Source organism: Callospermophilus lateralis, chromosome 7, assembly GCF_048772815.1.
Source record: "Callospermophilus lateralis isolate mCalLat2 chromosome 7, mCalLat2.hap1, whole genome shotgun sequence".
Taxonomy (NCBI): Eukaryota; Metazoa; Chordata; class Mammalia; order Rodentia; family Sciuridae; genus Callospermophilus; species Callospermophilus lateralis.
The window spans coordinates 142723089-142747700 of NC_135311.1; the positions used below are offsets into that span (position 1 = coordinate 142723089).

A 24612-nucleotide genomic window follows, 5' to 3' on the forward strand; every position below is an offset into this window, starting at 1 on the left:
GATAGAGAGGCGGCTGGCCAGGCCTCCTTAGGTGTAAGTCCGGATTTTGTCCGGCCACTGAAGGTCCCAGAAGGGCCTCTGTGCTCTCACACTGCATCCCTACCTTCCTGCCTTCCCCCGGCTAACCAGGTCAGTCCTTCCCAATCCCCACCAACACCCCTGAGACATGTGGACTCCCGCTTGTTTGGTCCTGGCCCTGCTCTCCATGTCCTGTCTTCTCCACACTAAGTGGGTGCCCCTCAAGTATCACAGGAACCAAAGGATCCATGGTCGGGTGTACAGTAAGCAGGAAACTGAACCTCACACAGCCTTTCAGCAGTTAACCCAGGTGAAGTAGACAGACTCCTTGAAAGGCCAACAGCATACAGACACCTCCTCCACAGCCCAGAGCTGTCCACCTTCAGGTGTCTGTTAATATTACAGTCTTAGTGCCAGGTCGTCACTTATGTTCTTTTTCTTCTCAATGTTCAGGTTATGGTGTCTACGTATACCCAAATTCTTTCTTTCGATATGAAGGAGAATGGAAAGAGGGGAAGATACACGGTAGGAAACCCCACACACAGGTGCAGCCAGCTTCCTGGGGAGTTTGGGGTGGGCCATGGCCCTGTACAAGCATGACCTGGGACATGCCAGCAGCAGGTCCCAGCCTCCTCTGGCTCATGCTGGTGCTGAGTAAGTCCCTTTCACATTGCTCCAGCTCACAGTACCCTAGTGCTACCCCCATCAGCTGGCAGCCACTGGCAAGGCTGGGAGGAGCAACAGGCACCCAGGGAGCCGCTCCCACCCCCACCCTGGCAAGCTGCGGGACCACAAACCTCGGGGCACTTTCAGCAAAGGAAGTGGCAGCTTGGAAGTCCTCCCCGGAGTCTTAGCTAGCTGATCTTTTCCAGAGTGAAAATGTGCCTTAAGGTAGTTTTCTGATTATAAAGAGATGACCTACTTTTATAGAAAATTAGAGGAAAGAAAGCCTCAAGTAAAACCCCCTGAAATACCCAACATGCAATAGCAAGTGCTGTGAGCATTTGGGGTCTGGACTCACCAGCATCTGCTGTTTGTCGCTGGGTCCCACCTGCCCACGTCCTCCCTGTGTTCCCCTGGAGGGCTGGGCTGGCCACATCTGCTGGCTTCTGCTCTTCCATTCTCGACATTCAGCTTTTACTTGGTGCTTTGCCACACCCAGGGTGTGAAAGCTCCTACCCAGACTGCGTGGGGGGTTGCCCCCAGTCACTCCTGGCCTGCGTCCCTCTGGGAGGGAGATAGGAACATGTGCACTACTGGGCCTCTGTGGTCCTTCCAGCCAATGCAGAGTGCTGAGGAACAAGGCAGAGCACTCCAGTCACTAGAGGTTTTGAGAACTGTAATGTGTGTGTGTGTGTGTGTGTGTGTGGTGCTGATGATGAAACCAAGGACCTCATCCTGCATGCTAGTCAGGTGCTCTGCCACTGTGCTCCACCCAGCCCTCTTTACATTTTTTTTTAAATATTCTTAGTTGTGGATGGACACAGTACCTTTATTTTGTTTATTTAGTTTTTTAATGTGGTGCTGGGGATGGAACCCAGTGCCTCATGCATGGTAGGTGAGCGCCCTCTCACCGAGCCACCCCCAGCCCCACATTTGTATTCTGAGTTGCCCAGGCTGGCCTCAAGCTTGCAGTGCTGCTGCCTCTGGCTCCTGGTGGAGGGTTCTGGAGATGAATGTGGAGGACGTGGGTGACGGGGCCAGAGAGATCTGAGGGTTAGGTGTCGCCACCCTTACTCTGAGGCGAGGCTGGCGAGTCGGGGCTCGTTGGCAGTGAGGACCGGGTCCCTGACTTTCCGTGGTCCTCCCCAGGTCATGGGAAGCTGCTGTTTAACGATGGAAGTTACTATGAGGGCGAGTTTGCGGATGGCGAGATCACAGGGCTCGGATGCCGGTACTGGGCCTGGTCAGGTGAGTGCGGAGGAACAGTGTGGCCTCCTTTCCCAGGCGCTCTCAGGCATAGGTTGGTCCCCTGCTTCTGGACACAGGTGTTGTGAGGAAACAAGAGGCCCCAGTTTCCCTAGCTGGGGACAGCAGTGTGACCACAGCATACCAGCGGCAAAGACAGCCTTTGTGCCCAGGCGGAACCTGGTCCAGTGAGGACACCTCAGTCGGGGCTGTGTGCCCACCTTGCCAGACATGAGCTGGAAAGATTTGTCATCACAGAGCCAGTGCTGGTGGCACTGGGCTATTGTCCCCTCTCTGCAAAAGGCTGAGGCAGGAGGCTCACCTGACTTGCACTCAAGAGCTGGAGGCCAGCCTGGGCCACATCGGGAGACTGTCAGGAAAAAGGCCATCCTGCAGCGGCAGTTTCCTTTTTGTTAAAGACATTTCAACCACATTGTGTCCCGGATGGGAACGCTGCTCTTGGCTTCCGCGCCCTGGCAGGGAGCTCCAGGAGCCTCAGAGCCCACATGCAGTGGGTGCAGGGGCTCAAGGGAACTCTTAGGCTCTGCTTCCAGGTGTTTTTAGAGGGCCTGGGGACAAGTCTCACCCACACTGTGACCCCAAGTGCCCCAGGGAAGGTCACCTGGAATAGCAGCAGGCCCCAAGGCAGGGAGGACCAGGCCCAGGTCGTCCTGTTTGTCCCCCATGAACCATGTGAGGAGTGAGAGACAGGGATGTCCACTCTGAAATGGCCTCTGCCACCACACTGGTCAGGGGAGAGGACATGCAGGACATGGCACTGACTTCTTCCTGTTGTCTACCCAGGAAACACCTATTCTGGACACTTTATTCTGGGAGAGCCTCAAGGACATGGCGTCATGGAGTATAAAGCCGGAGGCCACTATGAAGGGGAGCTCTCTCATGGCCTGAGGGCAGGTCTGGTGTGCACAGGGTGCTGCGGGGGGCTGGAGCCAGATGCCCACTCCGGCATGGGAGTCACTAACTCAGCTTGTCTGGCTTTAGAGCTTGGAAAAGGAGGTGGGCGCCCTGGGGGCACGGTCATGCCCTCATCTCTGCTCCCAGACCACATCCGGTAGAGGTCCGCCTGCCAAGCCCCCCACCTGCTGTGTCCAGTGACACTGGTCATACCTCAGCTGTCTGCTGCCCCCAGCTCATGCCCAACACTGGGGTCACTTGCTCAGGCTCCTGTGGTCCTCAGGTTGGCCTAGAGCCCACAGGGCAGGCCTTCTGGTCTCACCTGGAGCTGCCCCAGGCCTGCAGCCACAGCTCAGCAGGCCTGGCACTGCCCAAGATTCCATGTCTCAGAACTGCCGGGGGAAACTGCAGGCCCTCCCAGGGCCTAGCGGCCCCTTTCTCAGTCTGTTGGCCAGAGCAAGTCAGGAGGCAGGTTCGAGGGGTCCTGTCCCTTTGCCCAGCCACTGGTGGAAGGACTGGCTACATCTGGAAAGGAGTTGAGCAGGCAGGGCCACCTCCACTATAGGGGTGGCTTCCTTCTTCCCAGGCTGGCTGTGTTCCATGCCTGTGTCCAGACGTGAAGTGTTGACAAGTTCCTCAGGCCACCTTCTCTCACCTTTCCTCTGGACACCAGCCAACGTGTGCAGACCTCAAACACACCCGGCGCTACTCAGCTAACTCCACCTCAGACGCTGGGTCTGGAGGCCTCTGACATAGCCCTCCTTCAGCCTCTTGGAGCTGGGCTCATGGCCTGTGAGTCAGCCCACAAACTCACATTTGCTATTCCTGTCCAGGCAGTGCCCGTGACCCCTGTGTAGCCCAGCCTGGAAGGACAGCCTGGCTCCTGGGTGTAGGGTCATGGAACCCCAGCCTTCCCCTCAGCTCACCCCTTCCTGCTGGCCTCTCTGCCACAGCGGGGCTGCAGGCAGAGTCCCTCTGGAAGGCAGTCACCCCAAGAGCCAGGAGCAGGCCATCCCTGGCAGGAGGTAGCAGTACACTTGTGTCTTTTGGCTCCTTCCTAGGACAGGGGTTTCTGGTGGACAGGGAAGGACAGGAGTACGAGGGGTCGTTCCATGACAACAGAAGGCATGGCCGGGGACAGATGCTCTTTAAGTGAGTATGGGTCTCGGTGTGGGCCATGCGGAGCCAGAGCAGGGGTGCCCCTGGGTGGGGTGGGTTCTGCAGAGCCCCAGGCCATGGGCGTCCAGTCCTTGAACGCTGGCCCAGGGTCACTTTGTAAATCCTCTCTTTTCTTTCTCTCGTGGTGCTGGAGTGGAACCAGGGCCTGCACGTGTAGGAAGCGCTGAGCCGCACCCTGCCCTCTCCTCATTCAAACGGGTTGTGTGTTTAGTAGAAAAATGTCAAAACTCCCCCCCAACTAAAATGCCTGGTGGGCTGGGGCTGGGGCTCAGTGAGGCAGCGCTCGCCTGGCACGTGGGAGGCCCTGGGTCCCATCCTCAGCACCACATAGAAATAAGTAAATAAGTAAATGAAAGGAAAGCATTCTGTCCGTCTACAACTCAACAAAGTTAGAAGCACCTGGTGGGGCAGTGGGCTGGGGTGGTGGCCTCCCCCAGGCCACGGCCACCCGGGTTTGATGAGGGGTGCCTCCTGGCTGGCACAGCCACCCCTCCAGGCGAGGATATGAGGCCTGGGGCCTGAATGCCGTGTCCCAGAGCCGTTCTCACTCCACCCGCCCTGTGCGCACCCGGCCCTCTCCTGTTTCTTCCACCATTTCCCCGTCCGAGCACGCAGGGTATGGAGCCCGGCCTGCTCTGGAAGCGGGTCCTGCAGGGTCAGGCAGACACGTCCTGCCCGACTCCAGCCCTCCTGATCTGGCCCTGGGGAGGCAGGACCCGCAGGCCATCTGTTCGGGGCCTATTTTTGCCCTGGTCCGGGTGGTGCGTGCTGAGCCCAGTGGGAGGAGCAGGTCTGAGTCACAGCCGCCACCTGGCTGCCTGCTGAGGGCCCTGTGCTGTGCCCCTCAGGAACGGTGATAAGTATGAAGGGGACTGGGTCCAGGACCAGCGTCAGGGACACGGGGTGCTGCACTGCGCTGACGGATCCACCTATGAGGTATCCACTCACCACCACGGGGGAGGTGGGCGCTGGGTGGCGGGGCAGCTCCTCAGAGAGCAGGCTGCTGGGCCTGGCGGCACCCTCCAGGTGCCACACTCCAGCCCTCGGCACCCTAGGGGCAAGGCTCCCTCCACAACAGCGTCCTCAGCTGGACAGGCCTGTGCCAAGTCAGGCGAATGAGAAAGCCAGTCTGTCAGCACAAGCTCCCCCACCCAGGAGCCCTGAGAGACAGTGGACGCAGGGCCCCTCTCCAGCTGGACCCAGAGGAGGCGCCTGCTCTTCCAGGAAAGGCTGGCCTGCTCTGCGGCGCATTCGGCAGCCCACGCTGGGGCCACCCCCGACAAGGCCCTGGGGAGGGCGCCCTTCTTTCCTGCTGCCAAGGGAGACCCCAGGAGCTGAGGCCCTGTGTGGCCCGAACCTCCCTCACCAGCTGGCAGCTTTGGCTGTCTGCAGAGCCTGCTCCAGGGCCTGCCGCTTCTCAGCCTGACCTGAACTCCAGCGAGGCCTGCCACGGGGTGGACTCTGGTCCCTTGAAGACCCCTGGGGCAGGCACTGATGAGAAGACTGAAGCTGAATGAGGGTGATCTGGTTGAGCTGAGTTTGGGTGTTCAGCTGACACCTGGCCCTAGAGGCCTTGGCACCAGCTTGCCCACCTCCTGGAGTCACGAAGGACCGTGACACTGTGCCCTGTAGAGGAGAGAGTCACTTCTGGTCACCTGAAGCATGCTGATGAGAGACACCTGGGTCCAGGAGGCCCCCTGCATATACAGGCAGGAGCCCCACCCTCTCTCCTCAGGAGTGAGGCTCGCGTGGTCCCCTCCCTCCGGGGACTTCAGGCTCTGAGGAAGCAGGTGGAGAGCTAGGCAGGTAGGGAGACCTTCCCAGGCCCTCGTCATGGCTTTCACCATGAGGAGCAGAGCTCAGCTAGGAGCAAAGCAAGCAGGGCCAACTTGGGTGGTGTGGGCACCAGCAGCCAGTGAGTCCTCCGCTGAGCCGGGCACAGACACCTGCCCTGGGGGCCCTCCCAGAGGGACCAGCCTTGGAACTGAGGCCGGGAGGTGGACGAGCTGCCACCTAGAGACGGAAGGGCAGAGCCTGCCAGGCCGTGGAGCAGCAAGGGCAGAGAGACTAACACGCAGAAAGAGGGCAAGGTCAAGAGCAGTCAGGGCCCAGTCACCTGCTGTCCCAGAGTCTCGGGGGAGTGGGGCTTCCCTCCCGGCGTCACAGCCACCCGTCACGAAGCCCCTCTCATCTCTCTGGCTCTCCTGTAAAGACCGACAGGCGAGGGGGCCCTGCACACTCTTCAGGAAGCAGGTACCGGCCTGCAGGGCGCGGCCAGCAGGTATGGCGCGTCTGGACAGAGGTGTGGGGCTCACTGACAGGTGGGCATCAGGCAGAGGAGACACAAGGCGGACTGGGTTCCTGGCCTGAGCGTGGGAGGAGAAGGTACCTACCTGTTCCAGATGCAGCAGGAGAGGAAGCCACTCTGGAACTGTCACCAGAGGAAGTGCAACGAAAGAATCACTGACTAGGAAAAGGGCAAAGGAACAACCAAAATAGCGATGCAAGAGTGTCCCCAAAGCACCTCCAGGGTGGTGGCTTTGACCTGCTGCTACAGGGCCCTCCAGGATGGGGGCATTGGCCTGCTGACCCAGGGCCCTCCAGGACCAGTGGTGTTGGCCTGCTGACCTAGGGTCCTCCAGGACCAGTGGTGTTGGCCTGCTGACCCAGGGCCCTCCAGGATGGGGGCATTGGCCTGCTGACCCGGGGTCCTCCAGGATGGGGGCATTGGCCTGCTGACCCGGGGTCCTCCAGGATGGGGGCATTGGCCTGCTGACCCGGGGTCCTCCAGGATGGGGGCGTTGGCCTGCTGACCCGGGGTCCTCCAGGACCAGTGGCATTGGCCTGCTGACCTAGGGCCCTCCAGGATGGTGGCATTGGCCTGCTGACCTAGGGCCCTCCAGGATGGGGTGGCTTTGACCTGCTGCTACAGGGCCCTCCAGGATGGGGGCATTGGCCTGCTGACGCAGGGACCCTCCAGGACCAGTGGTGTTGGCCTGCTGACCCAGGGACCCTCCAGGACCAGTGGTGTTGGCCTGCTGCCCCGGGGTCCTCCAGGATGGTGGCATTGGCCTGCTGCCCCGGGGCCCTCCAGGATGGTGGCATTGGCCTGCTGCCCCGGGGTCCTCCAGGATGGTGGCATTGGCCTGCTGCCCCGGGGCCCTCCAGGATGGGGGCATTGGCCTGCTGCCCCGGGGCCTGACTGCAGGGTGAGCTCCTTGCAGTGGGAATTGGGAGCCAGGAGGGCGGTGCTGGGGCTTCTCACAGCTGGAGCTGTCACGGTGTTGGATCAGGGCCTGGGAGCCCAGCACTGCTGCACTGGGCTGATGGCAGCGATGGTGACTGCACTGGCTGAGGGGTCCCCTGAGCGTCCACAGTCTCAGCAGGAAGGAGGCGAGTTCAGGCCTCTGGACAGCTCCAGCCCCAGCTGAGAGAGGTGCCAGGCCCCTGAGGGAGGCCTCGTTCCTGCAGAGTGACCCTGGTGGTCGAACTCCGTCAGAGCTGCCAAGAGCTCGGTTCTGCCGGAGGTGGCTAGCCGCAGGGGCTTGGGCAGTGGTCCTCACTGGCTGCCTGCAGGACATGAAAGTCTGGAAGGAAGCCACATCTTCTCCCCCGTGGGGGCCAGGTGTCCATTGCTCAGGACCAGCGTTCCCACATGTGGCTTGACTCGGGCGCCATGGCAGAGCGCAGAGCCAGGGTCCCACTAAGACCTCCTCCCTGCACCCCACCTGCCCGACGGCTGTGGGTCAGGGTGTCTGGTGTGGCTGCTACGTGACAGTTCCCTGCTCAGCTCCTCAGGGTGTCAGCCTCGGCTCCTCTGTGACAGGCCATCACCCTGATTTATAGATGGAGAAACGGAGGCTCAGGACATCTCCCAAACTAGGAAGTGACAGCGCAGCCCTTGGCCTCAGCACAGGGCCTTGGCCACAGCCCAGTGCTGCATGCCCTGAGCTTCCAGGAAGACTGCCCTGCTGGGTACCCCCAGGGCCTGACCCTCTGCCCAAGCACAAAGGGGAAGTGGTGTCTGCTGGTGGCTAGGACAGAGCCCTCAGCATGGCAGAGTTGGGGGAGTCACCAAGATTTTGTGCTCCCCTAGCCGAATCCTGGCCCCAGAGGCAGGTCTCTCCTCAAGTTACCATAGGCCATGCTGCCTCTGGTCACCAGTGGACCCAGCTCTATGCTGCACCTCCACCCTGAAGCCGGAAATTGGGGACAGAGCGATAGAAGTGCCTCTCCAGCTGCGGCAGCTCCACCACTCCACCAGGGGGCAGCCCAGCGCCACTCAGCAGCACCACACCAGCCTCCAGCCTCAGTTCCCAGCCGGTGCCAGGCCACCGAGGAAGCCCAGGCCTCTCTGGGAGCGCAGGCCTGCCTGTGGTTGTGACCTCCCTGTCCTGGGGCCAGAGGCTGGAATTCCACAGGACGTTTCAGAGAGGCCTCACCCCTGGGCGGCCTGCATGCCTGTTAGTGAGGACCCAGACGTCCTCCGCTCGGCCCATCTGCAGGCCCTTCACCAAGCCCTGTGCACACAGCCCTGGCTGGCCCCTGGCCTGTGGCTGACCAGCTGGGTCAGGAGCCCTGGCAGTGTCCGGGGAAGGGGAGGAGATGGTCCCCATCCTCTGTGCCACTTTGGCTTGTGGCCCAGACACTCTCATCTCATCAAGAGTGGTGGCAGGAACTGAAGCCGCTACTGCCAGGAACACAGAGTGACCAGAGGCCCCAGGGCCACGTGATGTGGGCCCTGAATTCCGTTCCCTCCAGCCGCCTTGTTAGCAGCCCTGGTGTGGCTGAGGACCAGTGTGGACAAGAGCCCTTTCCTGTAAGAATAGCCCTGGTGGCAAAATGCGGGTGGCATGGCACCTGCCATCATGCTGGTTTTCGGCATGCAGCTCTGTGCACTCATCCACTTGCACCAGGTGCGTCTCCACCTGCCAGCTCCAGGCTCCCCGTCCCTCGCCAGCCCAGCACCCGTCCTCCTTTCTCTTCTGTACATCTGACTATTGGGGCGTCACGTGAAAGGACTCTCCAGGGCCTGGGCCCTTTGTGTCTGGCGTAAGTCACAGCATCCTGCAAGTTTGTCCTCGCTGCAGCCATGTCGGAATTCCCTCTGTGAGGCTGAGTGCTCCTCCGTCGGGGGTGCACACCACTCTCTTGGAGCGGTGCTGGGGGTCGGGCCCAGGGGGCTCCACCCCCCCGCTACCTCCCTGACCTTTAAAAACCATCCTAAATTGGAAACTGTCTCAGTGACTTGCCACCCCCTGCTCAGCCTCCCCAGAGCAGGGGTGCAGGCGCACACCACCACAGCTGGCCTGTTCCACCTGTTTAAATGTTGATCCGGGGCCTTGCTGAGTTGCTGAGGCTGGTCCCAAACTTGTGATCCCCCTGCCTCCGCCTGAGATTCCAGCCATGGCCACCGCGTCCACTCAGGTGATGTTTTCTCTCTCGGGTCTGTCGGGCGCCAGGGCCGCTGCTTCCAGCCTTGGCGGTGGTGAGGCTGCTGGTGTGCAGGTCCCTTCCGGAGCCCGCTCTGTGGCCCTGTGTGGACCCACATGGGCGACGGCACCGTGGCAGTGGAGCTGTCAGACGTCCAGAGTGGCTGCGCCCTTCTGGTTCCCACCGAGGTGCCCAGGGGCTCAGTCTCTGCACCTGCTGCCCACCCTCCTTTTCTGGCTGTGTCAACGGTGCCATCCTAATGAGCGTGCGCCCTGCTAACCGCAGCCGGCAGAGATGGGCCTGCACCCTCCGCCCTCACCCTCCCCCTGAGGCAGGATGTGCGCCTTCTGTTGGTGTCCGTCTCTCCCACCCCCCTGGCCGGGCTGGCCACGTCAAGGCCCTCTCTCCTGCTAGGGCTTGTGCTGGGGCTCTGTGCAGAGCCTTCCCACGGCTGCGCCTGGCCTTAGACTCTGCCTGTCAGATGGGCCGGTGCTCAGCTGCCTCCAGGAAGCCCCCAGGCCCACCAGCAACTTCCACTTATTTCAGGTGCAGCTTTGTTTTCTGAAAAGACCGGAAAGCAGCCAGTCCTCTCCCTCATCCTTCCACTCTGGGCGAGGCCTCAGCCCTCCAGGCTTGGCCCAGCCATTTCTCACAGTAGCCCGGGTTGCCCGGGTTGTCCGGGTTGCCCTGGCTTGTACAGAGGTCAGACCCAGGCCTGAGGAGCGCAGAGACGCCAGCAGTTACTGCAGGCAAACTCGGGGCTGGCCAGAGACCCCCAGAGGACATCTTCATGGGGCAGGTGACCCAGGAAGGCCTGGTGGCGCCCCAAAGCACAGGGTAGTCCCTGGAGAGCAGCAGCACTCAGGGAATCCTAGTGGAGCCCAGAGCAGTGCACGGGGGAGCGGGGTCTTTGCGGGGGCACCTTTGGTTTGGTGAAGCGCGGTGTCTGTCTGCAGTTCCAGTGTCCCAGCTGCAGGCTTCCTGCAGCCCTGGGGAGGTGGCTCCAGGAGACAGGCTGGTCTCCTACAGGGAGCAGATGGCCGGCCTACGGGTACCTTCACCTGCAGCCGTCTCCAGCCCCCCTCTCCTCACCTGGGATCTGTGGGAACGCTGCTCCAGAGAGACCCAGGGGCCGATGGACAGGGCCCAGAGCCCCTCCCACATCCTGTGCCCCGTCCTCGGGTCAGAAAGGCCAAGTCCACGAAGGCAGGTTAGTGACCCCAGAACAGGTCCACACAGATCCCGGGCAAAACTGGGGGTATTGGAGCATCCACCACACCCAGCCATGGCCTTTTACGGAGCCAACCACTCAGCGTGGACTCTCCCCACTGGCCACAGTCACCACAGGAACTCTTAGGGCTATGCCTGTCCAGGTCAGTGACCCCACAGAACATGGGGATCGGTGATGTCAAGACCGCAGATCTGCTGACAGGAAGGTGCAGCTAGGACCCGGTGGAGCAGCACCCTGTGGACCCTGCCGTTCATTGGGACGCGAGGGGCCACCTGTCCTTGGTGGCCGAGGGGCGGCACACATCTCACCGTCGTGCCCCAGGGCCAGGAGGAAGGTCCCAGCCGCTCTTGCCCATGAGGTACCCACAGGGAGTGATCTTAGCACTCGCCTGCTCAGGTCTGAGGCTTGGCTACAGTTGGGGACAGTTCCTTCAGAACAGAGCAGCAGAGAGGCTTGTGGCTCCCCCACCCCTGCCAGGCTCTTCCTGCTGTTGTCAGCCAGGTCCCTGGAACCCAGAGAGGACTGCGGTGGGCAAGAGCCTGAGAGGTGGACTTCTGGCGAGGACGGACATGCACACACTGTGGGAAGGAGGCCGGGCAGCTGCAGAGTCATTTCTAATTAAAATGTAGGGAAAACTGGCATCGATGAGCTGGAAAGAGCTTCCTGGAGTTCGGCACGTGGGCCACACCACTGTTCCACAACCTGGAGGCTGGGGCAGAAGGATTGGCAAGTTCAAGGCCAGCCTCAGCAACCTAGCAAGGCCCTGGAGGTGCCGCTCAGTAGCAGCGGGCCCTGGGCTCACCCCTAGGTACCACAGAAAGACCACTGCCCGAGATACTTGTCCTCACGGTTCATTTACACTCAGCTTGCCCGTGGCTGGACGGCGCCCATCGCTTGCAAGCCACAGGGCATTGCTCGTCAGAGTGTCGTGGGGACATCACTGAACGTCCAGAGCGTCCCGTCTGGGCTGCACTCACCTGCCCCAGGAGTCAGGAGGCCTCTGGGAGTGCCAGGGTGGTGGCAGCCAGGCGGGAAGGGGCTGGCACCCCTCCTCCTGAGGTCGCCTTGGAGGCTGACCCTGGCCCCCCTCCCACCTGCACACCCGTTCCTTGGCGTTGGTCTCTCGTGTTCCCCAGTCTTGCTTTATGTTGGGTGTGGTTTCCCTGGCTGTCCCTGTCATCGCCTGCACCTTCCTGTGTCCCCTCACTGCACCCTGTCCTCACCTGGGTGCCAGGCAGCAGCATGACTAGGGGGAGGGAGAACAGTGGTGCCCACCCCAGGGCCTTGTACCCACCCCAAGGGCTTGGGCCGGTAGCCTTGTGTCCTACCCTGGCCCAGCCGAGGCCCACCCCAGGGACTTGGTCAGTGGCCTTGTGCCCCACCCTGGCCCAGCCGAGGCTGCCGTGTGTTGGAGCCCGCCCTGGGCACCGACCCAAAATGTGCCTGGCTCTCAAGTCCAGGCCAGCCTTGCTCACCTGGCTCCTCAGGCTGCTTCAAGGTGGCCCCAGGACCCCTTGTCCCTGGTGTGGCAAGGAACATCTCCACACCAAGGATAAGACACATTGGCATGTACGGCTCCCTCTTTGGGTGCGTGTGGACCAGCAAGAGCAGGGTGTCCGAGTGCGGGATTCACATCTGCGCAGCTGGAACCAGCCCACAGGTTAGCCATCTGCACCAGCCAAGTGCCGTGCCGAAGCCCCAGAACCACGGAGAGGGCTCAGACTCGAGAGTGCCACGCAGTCACCTCTGCCGCAGTGGTGGCATGCACCATGGATGATGGGCACCGTTGGCCATGCTCGAGTGGCCCCAGGGAGCGCAGTGCCAGGACTCCTGGCAGACTTGCAAGGAGCGCTTCTCACCACCCGCCCCAGCTGTGTGCCCACGGTAGGCATCTCTGCAGCACTGTGGGGGCCCTGCATCCATCTGGCCTCTCCTTGCCTGTGGCACCCACCCGTGGACAGATACGTGGCTGCACCTCCTCTGAGGAGGTGGCTGAAGAGCCTTGGTCTGGAGGCGGTGTGCCTGCCCCAGGCCTCCCTGCAGACCGAGTGTCCACTCCAGCACGTGTGCTAGATCATCCCTCTCTGGAGAGCTGGACCCGGAAGGAAGGAAACCAGGGACAGGAGTGAGGACGGCAGTGCCAGGAGGGGACAGGAGGCCACTAGGGAGGAGCAGTAAATGAGGACTATGGCCCCCTTTCTGGGAAGTGTAGTCACATGACCAAGAAGGCCAGGCCAGGGTGAGGACCCGCGGGCCAGCTCCCGGCAGGACATGGCCACACCACTGCAGGCCCGCAGCCCACTCCTGGCACCCGGCCCCAGGCCCTGCCTTCCTCTTCCGTGCGCCCAGCTCTGGGGCCTCAGGTCCATGGCTGCACCGACGGGAAAGGGCTGCGCGGGGCTTGGAAGCCTTGTGAGTTGCAGCTCCTCCTACCAGGACAACCCTGGGGCGGGCATGGGCGACACCGGCAAGCACTCAGCACTGGGCACTCCAGGAGCACGGCCAGTGGGCAACCGTGGGAGCTGGGAGCCATCCGTGCTGGGCTAGGAACTCAGGTCTCAGTGCAGGAGGGACAGGGCCGCCTGGGGCCCCTCGAGACCCCATAGGGATGACTTAGCAGCTCGTGGGAGGGAGACTCTGCCCAGATCAGAAAGGGGTGAGGTCTGCAGGCGCCTCAGCTGCCCACCCCTGCTGATGTGGCCAGCCCAAGGCCCTCTCCAAACTTGTCTCTGGCTTGTCCCCAAGGGCCCATGGAAAGCTCTCTTTCTTAGACTTTGGGGTGCCAGCCCTTTGCGGCCCTTCTCCCCAGTCTGGGCATCCTCGGCCTCCTAGTCCCCGCAGGCCTGAGGGTTCCATACCACCATGCCCCCGTTCTGCTGCCGCCCCTCAGGGCTTTCCCCCCCCCCCCTGCCAGCAGAGCCCGTGCCTCCACCGTGCAGCCTGAGGCCTAGGGTGGGCGGGGAACCACGAGCCCGGTTAACCTCTGCAGCGGAGGCTGGAACGAGCCGCCCTGGGCCAGTCCCCTTACAGAAGTGACCCAGTCAGACACGACACACTGGGACTTTCCATGGAAATGCCTCTCCCGCTCTGTCACGTTGCTGTTCCACCCTCCGTTGTGCGTGTGACTGGAGGCCAGCTGTTGCTGGGGAGTGGCTGGAGGGGGCCTGTGGTCACTGTGCTTTAATGGCCTTTCCACTTAGGAGCATGCAGCCTAACGGGCACCTCGTCCTGGTGCCCTGGGCGGGGTCGGGTCTCTGTGATGGACCACAAGGCTGTCTCTGACCAGTCTCCGGGGTGCTGTGAGCTTGTTCTCCCCGCGTGTTAAAAGCCGAAGGAGAGACCCTTGACCAAGCAAGCTGGCCGGCACCCCAGCAGAATGGCCCTGCCACTCAGGAAAGCACTGGGCTGCGCTCCCGGAGCTTGGAGGTGTGCAGAGGCCCCGTCCCTGTGGAACTGACCTCTGAGGCCATTCTGTCCTCTCTGCAGGGCCAGTGGCACAGTGATGTCTTCAGTGGGCTGGGCAGCCTGGCCCACTGCTCGGGAGTCACTTACTGCGGCCTGTGGATCAACGGCCACCCAGTGGGTAGGTGTCCCTGGCCTTCCTGCTGTCCTGTGGGGTTGGCCCCGTTCTCAGGTGGCCCTGGGAAGTCACACTGGGGACACTGGACCTCAAGCACATTGGGCCAGGCCTGGGATGAGATGGAACCCAAAGTCCCTTCCCCGTTAGGAGAAGCATGTTGTGGTTTGATTTCCAGAGGGCTGTGGACATGCAGGGTCCTGCTGCAGCAGGGCCTCCCAGCCGCAGACCCCCTCACAACACCCCCACCCAGGGACCTCCCAGCCACAGGCATCTGGAGTGGCCTGGTCATGCTGTACTGCCCCCCAGGTAGCCTCAGTCTGACTCCCCTGATGCTGTACACTCTGAAGTGACCACAGGGTGGCCTATGGCCTACAGAGGGCTGGCCACCTCCCTGGGCCACGATTCCTGCTCCTCTGTTGCTCCTGGTGGGACCTGAGTGGCCTCAGCCCAGGCCTGCACACCAGCTGGGCCCCCTGGGGCTTGATGTCACATGACACTGTCTTCTGGACAGCCCCTCTGACAGGCAGGAGAGGGCTGGAGCTGCAGGGGTCGACCCTCCCAGCCGCTGACGCTGTCCTCTGCCCTCTCCCAGAACAAGCCACGAGGATTGTCATTCTGGGTCCAGAGGTGCTGGAAGTGACCCAAGGAGCCCCCTTCACACTGCGGGTCCAGCTGCAGCAGGCCCACGGGGACCTTGCCAAGAGTAAGCTCCACCAGGGGATGATGGCGCCTCTCCCAAGGGCAGAGGCCCCGGGATGGGGTTCTTGGGCAGCAAACGCCCAGGAAAGGTGCCTCCGGTGCTCCCTGGCACCCGTGCTGAGTGTGCCAAAGCCGGTGGCCCAGACCTAGCAGAAGGAGCGGGGCTTGCTGCCCTCCACTGGTGGGGCAGCCTGGTTTCTGGGTGTGCCGTGAGAGTCCGTGTCTGGCTTGCATGCGGGCTGCTGCCCAAGGTCAGTGCGCATCTTACAGAACACGGAAGAGGGAAGAGACGCTGTGGGTCTGGCTGCGTCCACCCCTGGGATGGTCAAGGAGGATGAGGTCCTTTTTTGGGAGCTCAGCCCCCTCCTGCTGTGAGAGATGGGCCCACCAACTTCCCCAAAGCCCTTGCCACCACGCTGCGAGCCCCAGTCCGAGCTCTTCCCCTGGGCCCAGCAGGCTGCATTTCGGACGCCCCTCCTGGGCGTGGCAGACACCTCCGTCATGGCCGCCCGTCTGCTTAACAGCCTCGGGCAGGCATCGTTTCCACGCCATGAGACGAACCTGTGCCAAGCCCTGAGGTCTGGGCGGCCACCAGCACAGCATGACTCTCTCTCAGAACAAAGACCCCTGCTCGCGACCCTGTCCCCACACCCGCCCTAGCCAGCCCTAGCCGTCCTCAGACTCTGCAGACTGTCCTTTCCTGGACGCTTCATGTGAATGGGAGCTCGCTGCCTGTGGCTCAGGCTCCGTCCTCTCTCCTGCACGATGCAGGCTCCTGCATTCGGCCACGTCATCAGGGCCCTCCTTCCTCTCAGAGTGGCACCCACAGTGGACATTTGGCCTCTTGTGGACAGTGCCACTGTGGACCTTGGGCACAAGTCCTTATTGAAACACTTGCCTTTGGCTCTCCTGAGTGGGACCACTGGGCCATGCAGTGGACTCACAGTCCAACTTCAAGAAAGTGTCCGTTATTCCCAGAACGGGGCGCGTCTGCGTCCCTCCTGCGTGCAGGCCCTCCGGCTGCTGCTCCCCCAGCCTGGCATTCTCTGCCTGGTTGCAGCCAAGGTCTCCAGTGCTGGCTCCTCGCAGCTGGGGTCTGCGTGTCCCTGGCTGGTGCTGCTGGGCAGCTCTTCGGGGGTTCGTGGGCCGTCCATGTATCTTCTCTGGAGAAGCGACTGTCCAAACGCTTTACCCACTTTAAAAACCCGCACTATGTGTGCTCCTATTCTTGACCTCGAGTTCTTGGTGTGCGAGAGTCGACAGATGCGCCATTGCAAACGTCTCCCGCTGGGCGCCTCCTTCCACTCTCTAAAGGCTGTCTTTCTTCTTCACAAAGTTCTCGATCTCGGGAAAGCCCACTGCCAACTTCTTTCATGGATCAGACTTCTGGTCCCATAACTGAGAATTCTCTACTAACCAAGTGCACAAAGGTCTCCCCGTTTTCTTCTAGAAGTTTTATGGTTTTCGCCCTGATATTTAGGTCTGTGATCCATTTTGACCTAATTTTTCTGGATGAAATTGAGCTCTGAATCCATCTTCCAGCACCATTTGTTGAAGAGACTGTCCTTTCCCCCATTGGACGGGAATCAGTTCACCCCGAGAGTGAAGGCGCCCGCCTGGACCCGGCTCTGTTGTACTGGCCTGTGTGTCCACCTTTATAAGGTAGACCCTGGCTCTGCCAGGACACTCCATCTTGATCACCGTGGCCTTCGGTTCCCTTAGGAATTGGAGACATCTCCAACCTTGTTTTACTTTTCAAAATGGTTTTGGCTTTTCTGGGCCCTTCCTGTTTCCACATAAACTTTGGGGTTGACCTGTTGATGTCTGCTGGATTCCACTGGGGATGGGGCCTCATCTCGGGGTGGACCGCCATCCCAGCGGCTCCTCCTCACGTGCTCGGAGCTCTGCTTTCTCTCCCAGCGTTTGACGTTTTGCACGCATGAGTCTTGTGCCTCTTGTTAAATGAATCATTAATAATTTGAAGTTTATTATTAGATGTCTGATTAAATTATTTGACTAGTGTGATTCTTGATGGTCACTCATGAATCTGATCCATTCTTTTTGTGCTATTGTGAAGGGGATTGCCTTAACTTCATTTCAAATGCTGGCTTCAGGTGAGTTTTGCGTGTGGATCCCGCGCTTCAGCTCGACTGGACTCAGTTATCAGTGCTGGTTTCTCTGAGGACTCCTTGGGAGTCTCCAAACCCACGGAATCATGCAGTCTGGGCCTACTCACAGTCTTCCCCCTCAGCCTGAGGGTGCCATGCTGAGCTCTCTGCTGCTGGATTTCCTTTGAGAAATGTCTATTCAGATACTTTTTTTTTTTTTTTTGGTGGTTATGCTGGGGACTGAACCTAGGGCCTTGTGCAAGAGGCAAGCACTCTACCAACTGAGCCATGTCCCCAGCCCCGTTCTTGTGTATTTTTAAGAGTTCTTTACATGTATAGATTTAAGTCCCTATCAGACACCTGCTTTGAAAACACTTTTCCCGTTTTATGGGCCATCTTGCAGTTTCTTGATGGCACCCTTTGAAACACAAAAGTTGTCTGTTTTGTTGTAGTACTGGGGACTGGACCCAGGGGTGCTTTACCACTGAGTCCATCCTCAGCCATTTTTATTTTGAGACAGAGGATTGCTCAGTTGACCAGGCTGGCCTTGTACTTGCCATCCTCCTGCCTCAGCCTCCCTGGTGGTTGAGATTACAGGTGTCCCAGGCCAGCCTCATTTCCTTGATTCTGCTCACTGTAGACTTAATTTGCTCTCCTTTTTTCTAGTTTCTTAAGGTGAAACTTAAGATCATTCATTTCAGATCTTGCTTTTATAATATAAAGGTTTATTGCTATGAATTTCCCCCCGAATACTGTTGTAGCTGCATCCTGCAAAGTTTGAGATGTAGTATCTTCATTTTCATTCAGTTCAAAATACTTTCTGGTTTCCTTTTTAATTTATTTTTTTCACCCATGAGTTATTTACAAGTGTATTGTTTCAGTTCCAAATATAGAGCTCTTTCTGCTATTGAATTCTAACTTAATTCCATATGGTTAGAGCTATACTTTGTATGTATCGATTTCTTTCAAGTTTAATTGAGAATTTTTATGGGTCTACTTCAGTAAATGTTCTGTGTGCACTTGAAAAGAATGTGCATTCTTTTGTTAGATGGAGTATTATATGAATGTCAATCAGGTCAATCTTATTTTTATAGGCTGAGCATTCCGAGTCCAAAAATCTTTTTTTTTTATTGGTTCAAAATATTACAATCCAAAAATCTAAAATCTAAAATCCAAAACTTTTTGAGGGCCAATGTTTTAGATTTTAGAGCATTTCAGATTTGGGATTTTTTTTTTTTTTTTCATTAGGGATGCTCAACAGATAAAGTCCTTGCAAAATTTCCAAAATCTGAGTAACTCCCCAACCCAACCTGGAACATTTCTGGTCCCCAGCATTTTGTGTAAAAGACACTGAGCCCATGCTGGCATTTGAGTCTGGTGCACCCTTGCTGGTCTTGGTCTGCCTGTTTCTGTCAAATGCTGAAAGTGACATACCGACATCTCTGACCCCAGTTACCATCTGTCCACTTCTGCCTTCGTTTCTGTCCACTTCTGCCTTCGTTTCTGTCCACTTCTGCCTCTGTGCTTTGAAGCTGTCATGGGGCATGGACGCTTCAGGTTTCAGGTCTTCTGGTCACTTTACCCTCGTCCTTGAGGCACCGTCTTCTTCACCCTGGCGGGTCTGACGCCCACTTCCTGTGACCTCAGCGGCCTTCCCCTAACCTGGGCTCTCGGCCCGCCTTCTCCTTTGGGCCCATGAGTCTCACCTCCACCGTGAGAACTCGGAGGCATATGCAGCTGGGTCTTGCCTTGGATTCCGTCTCTAACAGTCTCTGCCTTTTAACTGGAGTCTTATGCCTTTCATGTTTGATGGATCATTGAGTAGTGGGTTCAAGTTCACCCTTTGCTGTTTCTCGTTGGCCCAGGCGTTTACCCTTGTGTCTGTTTCTGTTTTGAGCTGAGTTTTGTACACTGCTCTGTGCCTTCTCTGATGGCTCCTTCCCTGGGACAGTTGTTCTGTTACTTGAGGGTTGCTCTAAGGTGACAAGAGCGTTTTAACTTACCACAGTCACCTTCAAGTGACTTCATTCCACGTCACACTCAGAACTCTGTGATCGTCTCCGTTTTCCTCCACTCCCAAGCTTTATGCTAATATTTTCCTACATTTTTCACATCCACATATATAATAAGCTCCACGACATAATGGTGTTATTTTTTAATATCTTTTTGATGGTAGGTGGACACGATACCTTTATTTATTTATTTATTTATTTTTATGTGGGGCTGAGGTTCGAACCCAGTGCTTCACACGTGTCAGATGGGCGAGCTGTCACTGAGCCACAACCCCAGCCCCAGCCCCCCAACTTATTTTTCTCCTCCTTGTGGGCCACGTTCTCCCGCGTTCTTTGCGTACCTGTGACTTTGACTGGGTGCAGACATGGTGGACTCTGTCTTCTTGGAGCCCGCTGTCTGCCCTCCTGAAACTCAGCTTGAGCTGGTTCCAGGGCAGAGTGAGTTACTGCACAGCTGGATTCTTTGGGGCTTTTCTGACTGTTAGGCAGGTCTGGAGGAGAGCTCCATCTAAGACCAGTTATCCCACCACAGGGCCCTTCTGAGGACTGCACTGAACTGTGCCCAGTCCCCCGTGACTTCCAGCAGGGCCTGGGGGAACAACCCCTCTGACCGGGAGCCCAGGCCCTGTCGCTCTACTTCCTCCAGGTGGCCCTTCCCTTGGCCTGACAAGTCTCTCGGTGTGTGTGCTGACCTGGGCTCTGCTCCTCGCTGGTGCCGTGTCCTTGACTCCATGCCTTGTCCCCCAGATCCTCAGCTTGTTTTCCCCAGCTGACAGCATTTTCAGGGCGGCTTCCGGGGTGTGAGGTGACCCTCTCCTGGGTCTGCCACTTCGTCCTGAGTTCCTTCTCAGGCTTCGGGAGCCTGGCTGCTTCCCAGGTCCTTTGTGGTCTGGAAGCCGGCCCCAGAGCTCGGCATCAGCCCTGGGACACAGGACTGGTCACCCTTCCCGCCTGCGCTCCCAGCATGTGCTTCTCTCGGGTCCTCCAAGTGGGGCTGTCGGGTTCTCCAGCCTGTCCTCAGGCGCTCCCTGCAGCCTGAGGTTTCCCGGGGCCAGGAGCAATGGACAAGAGCAGCAGCGTCCACCCAGGACTGCAGTGGAAACAGGTCCGCCACAGGCACTCACTGTGGTGCTGACCAGCCGAGGGCAGCGGTGCGACATGGTGAACCCACGAGCTACTTAGCAGAGACAGGCCCTCCCAGGGCGTGTGGGTGGTCGGTACTCTGAAGACTGGGCTGGAGATTTGGGGCCCAGCGTTCCATCTGCAGACGGCTCTGGAACATAGGACCAAGGAGCAGACACCACTGTCCCCAAGCATTCTCCAGGCCTCCTGGGGCAGGTGACAGAGCTGGAAGATCCAACAGAGGGGAGTGCCGGGAAGGAGAGCTGGGTGCTGAGGGTTAAGGAGAGATACTGGGGTGCATGAGGAGGCCCCAGAGATCCCAGGGCCAGGAGACCGCTGCAGGACAGACCCAGGGGAGGCCACCCAAGCTGAATGTGGTTGTGCTGAGTTGAAAATGGGGTGTGTCAGGCCCGCCACGCAGCCCCCCCCGGGGTGGGGTCCAGCTGAGCCCTTGTCCACATTCCTACGGGGCTGCCGTCCAGGGCCTTGTTCCCCAACTTCTCTCCTGGAAGGTGAGAGTGGCCGGGTCCTGAGGATCTCCGCCGGCATCAGATACGTGCAGCTCCCAACCTATTCCGAGGTCAGCTTTTTCAAAGTGGATGAAGACCACCAGGAGACGCCCATGCAGACGCCATTGTGAGTGACGGTGACACCAGGTGACGCCTCTCGCTGGGGTTGGAAAGGCAGAGGCGGAGTCGGCTGGGGGGAGCCACCCACATGTTCCCACGGGCCAGGACCAACGCAGGATGTGACCTGTGCTGCAGCAGACTTGGGAGGGTGGACATTAAGGCACAGGGAGTGGCCAAGAGGAAGGGCGACTAAATAGCATGGAGGGCTGGCAGGCCTTGGGGAGGGGACCGCAGGGCACTGACTGGCCCTTCTCTCTGGCCTTAGTTGGTCCCTGCCCAGCAGGCATCTTGGGGTGACCCACACAGCCCCCCAAGGGTGCCTGGATAGTGCTCCTGGACTTCAAGCCTCAGCCAATACCCAGGGTAGAGCCAGGCCACAGGCCTCCCCTCTACTGGCCTCTGGCCCTGACCCTCAGGCCTGACCTTAGTGTTCCCTTCCCAGTGGGTTCCAGTGCATCTCCTATCCCTTGTCCACCCCCACCTGGCGGGGCCTGGAGCCCAAGGCTGCCCAGGAAAGTGCCGGAGATGACTCACCACTCCCGGAGGGAGACCAAGGGGACACCCCCAGTGGCCTGGCTGGTGAGTGGTCAACGTAGCAACTGATTGGCCTGGCGCTGCCAGCAGTGAGGGGCATGTGGCCAGTCAGGTGCCCGGAATCGGGGCAGGCGAGCAAAGCTCCCCAGGGACTGGGGCACAGAGGGTCTGGGGACCAGGGCTCCGGCCTGAGCTGGCCTCAGAGTTCTCACTGCTGTGACCAAGAGCAGTTTTGGAGGAGGGGAGTTCGCGTGGGGCTCAGGGTCCACAGAAGGCCTCTCCATGCTCTGGGCCCAGGGGAGGCCAAAGGCCATGGGGAGGGCGTGGAGGAGGAAGCAGCTCAGGACAGGGCATCAGGAGGAGCCAGGGCTCTGCTCACCAGGGACAGTGTAAACCCCACGGCACGCCCCTGTGACCCGCCTCCTCCAGCCACCCCACCTGCTGGTCAATCTGCTGATTGAGTGAAGGCTCTCAAAACCCAGTCATTTCACCCCTGAACCTTGCACTGTGTCACACAGGAGCCTTGGGGGACACCTCACATGTCACCTGTAACAGCAGGAGACAAGCAGACCCCTTCCAGGGGCTAACAGCCGGGTGGGGAGCGCTGCCCCCTGCTGCCCCCTGCCGCTGTGCCCGGGACCCTGCAGCAGACATGGACAAGGCGGGCCTCTCCCTGCAGGGCTCCTCTTTTCCCCAGGTGGCCCAGCCCCTCCTGAGACCCAGGTTCCCACCCCTGCCCACCCCGTGTCCAGCCTGTGGCCCCAGCTCTACACGCAGACCCTCCTGCCAGGGGGCTCTCTCCCTAGCGGTGTGCAGAGGCTTGTCCTTGGCTCTGCGGCCAGCCAGGAGGGGCACCTGAGCCTCCGGACACCTGCGGCCTCTGAGGCCCTGTGGTCGGGTGATCTGTCCTTGCCGGGTGGCTGGACTGCTTTCCATCCGGGAGCATGAGGAGGAGGCCGGCCTTGGGCGCGATCTTCATGGGGCTGCAGGCCGCAGGGACAGCTGGACCCAGCATCTGGGGAAGGCAAGTTGGTTGGCCGTGGCAGGGCTGCGGGTTCTGAGGACAGGCGGGACCTGGCCCGTGCCCCCTGTCGGCCTCCTCCTCAGTTGTGGAAGCCGTCTCTCAGCTCCGGCAGAACCGCTCTCACGGTTCAGAGTGGAGGTGCTCCCTGGGCGCCACGCCTTCCGCTCCTAGAGACTCAGCGCCCAGTTCCAAGGGCGCCATGGAATCCAGGTCCCGGAACACAGCCATGGCTCAGCGGTCCCCTCTGTGGCGGCTCCACAGGGAGGTTCAGCAGCTGGTCATTGTTTTTCTGTGTGTGTGACCTGTGAGCTGGCCCTTGGGCCCGCCCCACGGCCACCAGGCGTGGTCCGGAGCAGTGGCTCACTCTCGGGGGACTCAGACTTCCCAGGACACCAGTGTGCGTGGGTGTCAGCTGCAGGCTGGAGGGGAGCTGGGGACCTGGGCACCCTTCTCTTGGCTCCCTGGGGTGGCTCTGCTCAGCCCCCATGCGGCACATCCGGAACTAAGCCCCCCGCGGCCTCCAGCTGAGCCTCCGTCCTCGGTTTCCTCTTCTGTCAAATGAGGGTCACAGCGCCCCTTGTGGCAGGAGCAGAGCCACCCGCCGCCCAGGCTGTCTGCGGGCAGACCTGCTGGTCCCCACCTTGCCTAGGAGGGGCCCTGGGCGGGAGGGGGCTCTCTGCCCGATTCCACTTTTCTTTCCAGGAAAAGGGCTGGTCGCCCCCACACAGCAGGACCACTGTCCTACCCCGGCCCCCACGGCCTGTTGGGTGGGCATCTTCACTTGGTCCATCTCTTGGTAGCGGCCACTGGGGTGGAGGATCCGGAAGGGGCAGGTGGTCCTGAACCCACAGGAAGCTGTGCACCACGGAGCCCATCCCTCAGCTTCCCACCGGACCCCAGGAGGGCTGGTCACCATGGCAACTGACTCACCAGCCAGCCCCGGGGCCCTGGACGGAGCCCGAACACACCTGTGCAGACAAGTCCGCAGCAGGGAGCCGCGGGCCTGGCTGGACATGGCAGAACCAGGCGTCCCCCGCCCGCTGTGTTTGTCTCCCTTTGCGTGACCCCACAGAGGACACACTCAATCCAGGGGAACTGTTCACCCTCCTCTCCAGGGAGCATTCAAAATAAGCCTCTCCAATTTCTTTCTCCCATTGAAAGTCCCACTGAAGGTCCCGCACCCACTGCCGAGGACCCCTGGGGCGTTCTGCAGCCCGCTGTCCACCCGGGCAGGGTGCTGGCCAAGGTTCACCATCCACTCCAGCTCCCACACCCCACCCACCCTGGAGCAGGTGGGTCTCCTCCTCAGGCATCCTGCAAAAAGAGGGTGAAGGCCTGGCCAAGCTCAGTCCGTCCTGCCGAGGACAGTGCCCACCATGGGCAAGAGGGAGCCTGGAGCTGGCACGGCTTCAGCAGAAGAGTGGTTGGCGGCCCTGTGCCAGGAAGCCTGCTGTGAGAGCCCAGGGCAGGAGCCCTCTGCTGCGCACCAGCTCTGTCTCCCCAACGCTGGACCCTTCCTTGGCCAGCGGGAAGGAGGTGTGGGTTGGCAGGGCTCCAGCTGGTGTGGGGGCCGGAGCCCGTTCCAGGAGGTCTGAGCCCCACCCTATTGGAGACTCCAGGACCAGGCAAGACCTTGCAACCAGCCAGAAGGGGTCACTAGAGCAGGTGTGTTTCCACACCTGGAGGAAAGCAAAGGCTCCCGCACGGGAGAGAAGCCAGCAGACTCGCCTCTGTCCAAGGGAGAACCCGCCCGGAGCCCCACCCCACATGGGGTCCCTGTGGTGGCACCCTCCTCCTTGCCGCACCTTTGCCAACGACCTGGGAGTCCTACGTCTGTGGTTCTGCCTGGCGAGTCCGGCCAGCCTCTGTGCCTCCCGGGGTGAAGGCCAGGTGCCCTTGGGCTCGGATGAGCAGGCTCTTGCCCCGTGTGCTTGGATGTCTTGGGAGGTGGCCGCTCAGCCACTGCCATCAGCCAGAGTTCACGGGGATCGTGCAAGGCTGAAACCCAGGGGGCTGGCTGACCCGCCAGGGCCAGCCTGTGGAACCACCTAGATGGCTTTCCCGCAGGGATCCAGGGCAGGTGCGGCAGGCCCGGGTCCTTCTGCGACCTCATCAGGCACCAGCTCAGCGGCCGCAGCATGGCCAGGCCTCAGGGTGTTTGTACCCACTGGCCACCTCTCCCTGCAGCTGATCTGGAGGTGGAATGGAGGGGCATGAATA

The 24612-nt window shown here is 60.2% G+C and overlaps 1 protein-coding gene across 1 annotated transcript in view; it reads left to right on the top strand.

Annotated features, from left to right (window-relative positions):
* The window catches only part of Morn1 (MORN repeat containing 1), a 50801-nt gene that overhangs the window by 591 nt on the left and 25598 nt on the right, over positions 1 to 24612 (top strand). Inside the window, exons 2-10 of the mRNA XM_076862678.2 lie at positions 472 to 543; positions 1831 to 1929; positions 2731 to 2841; positions 3903 to 3993; positions 4869 to 4956; positions 14171 to 14267; positions 14857 to 14967; positions 20718 to 20841; positions 21277 to 21413. Coding sequence (XP_076718793.2) covers positions 472 to 543; positions 1831 to 1929; positions 2731 to 2841; positions 3903 to 3993; positions 4869 to 4956; positions 14171 to 14267; positions 14857 to 14967; positions 20718 to 20841; positions 21277 to 21413 — 930 coding nt within the window. The remainder of the gene's footprint in view (positions 1 to 471; positions 544 to 1830; positions 1930 to 2730; positions 2842 to 3902; positions 3994 to 4868; positions 4957 to 14170; positions 14268 to 14856; positions 14968 to 20717; positions 20842 to 21276; positions 21414 to 24612) is intronic.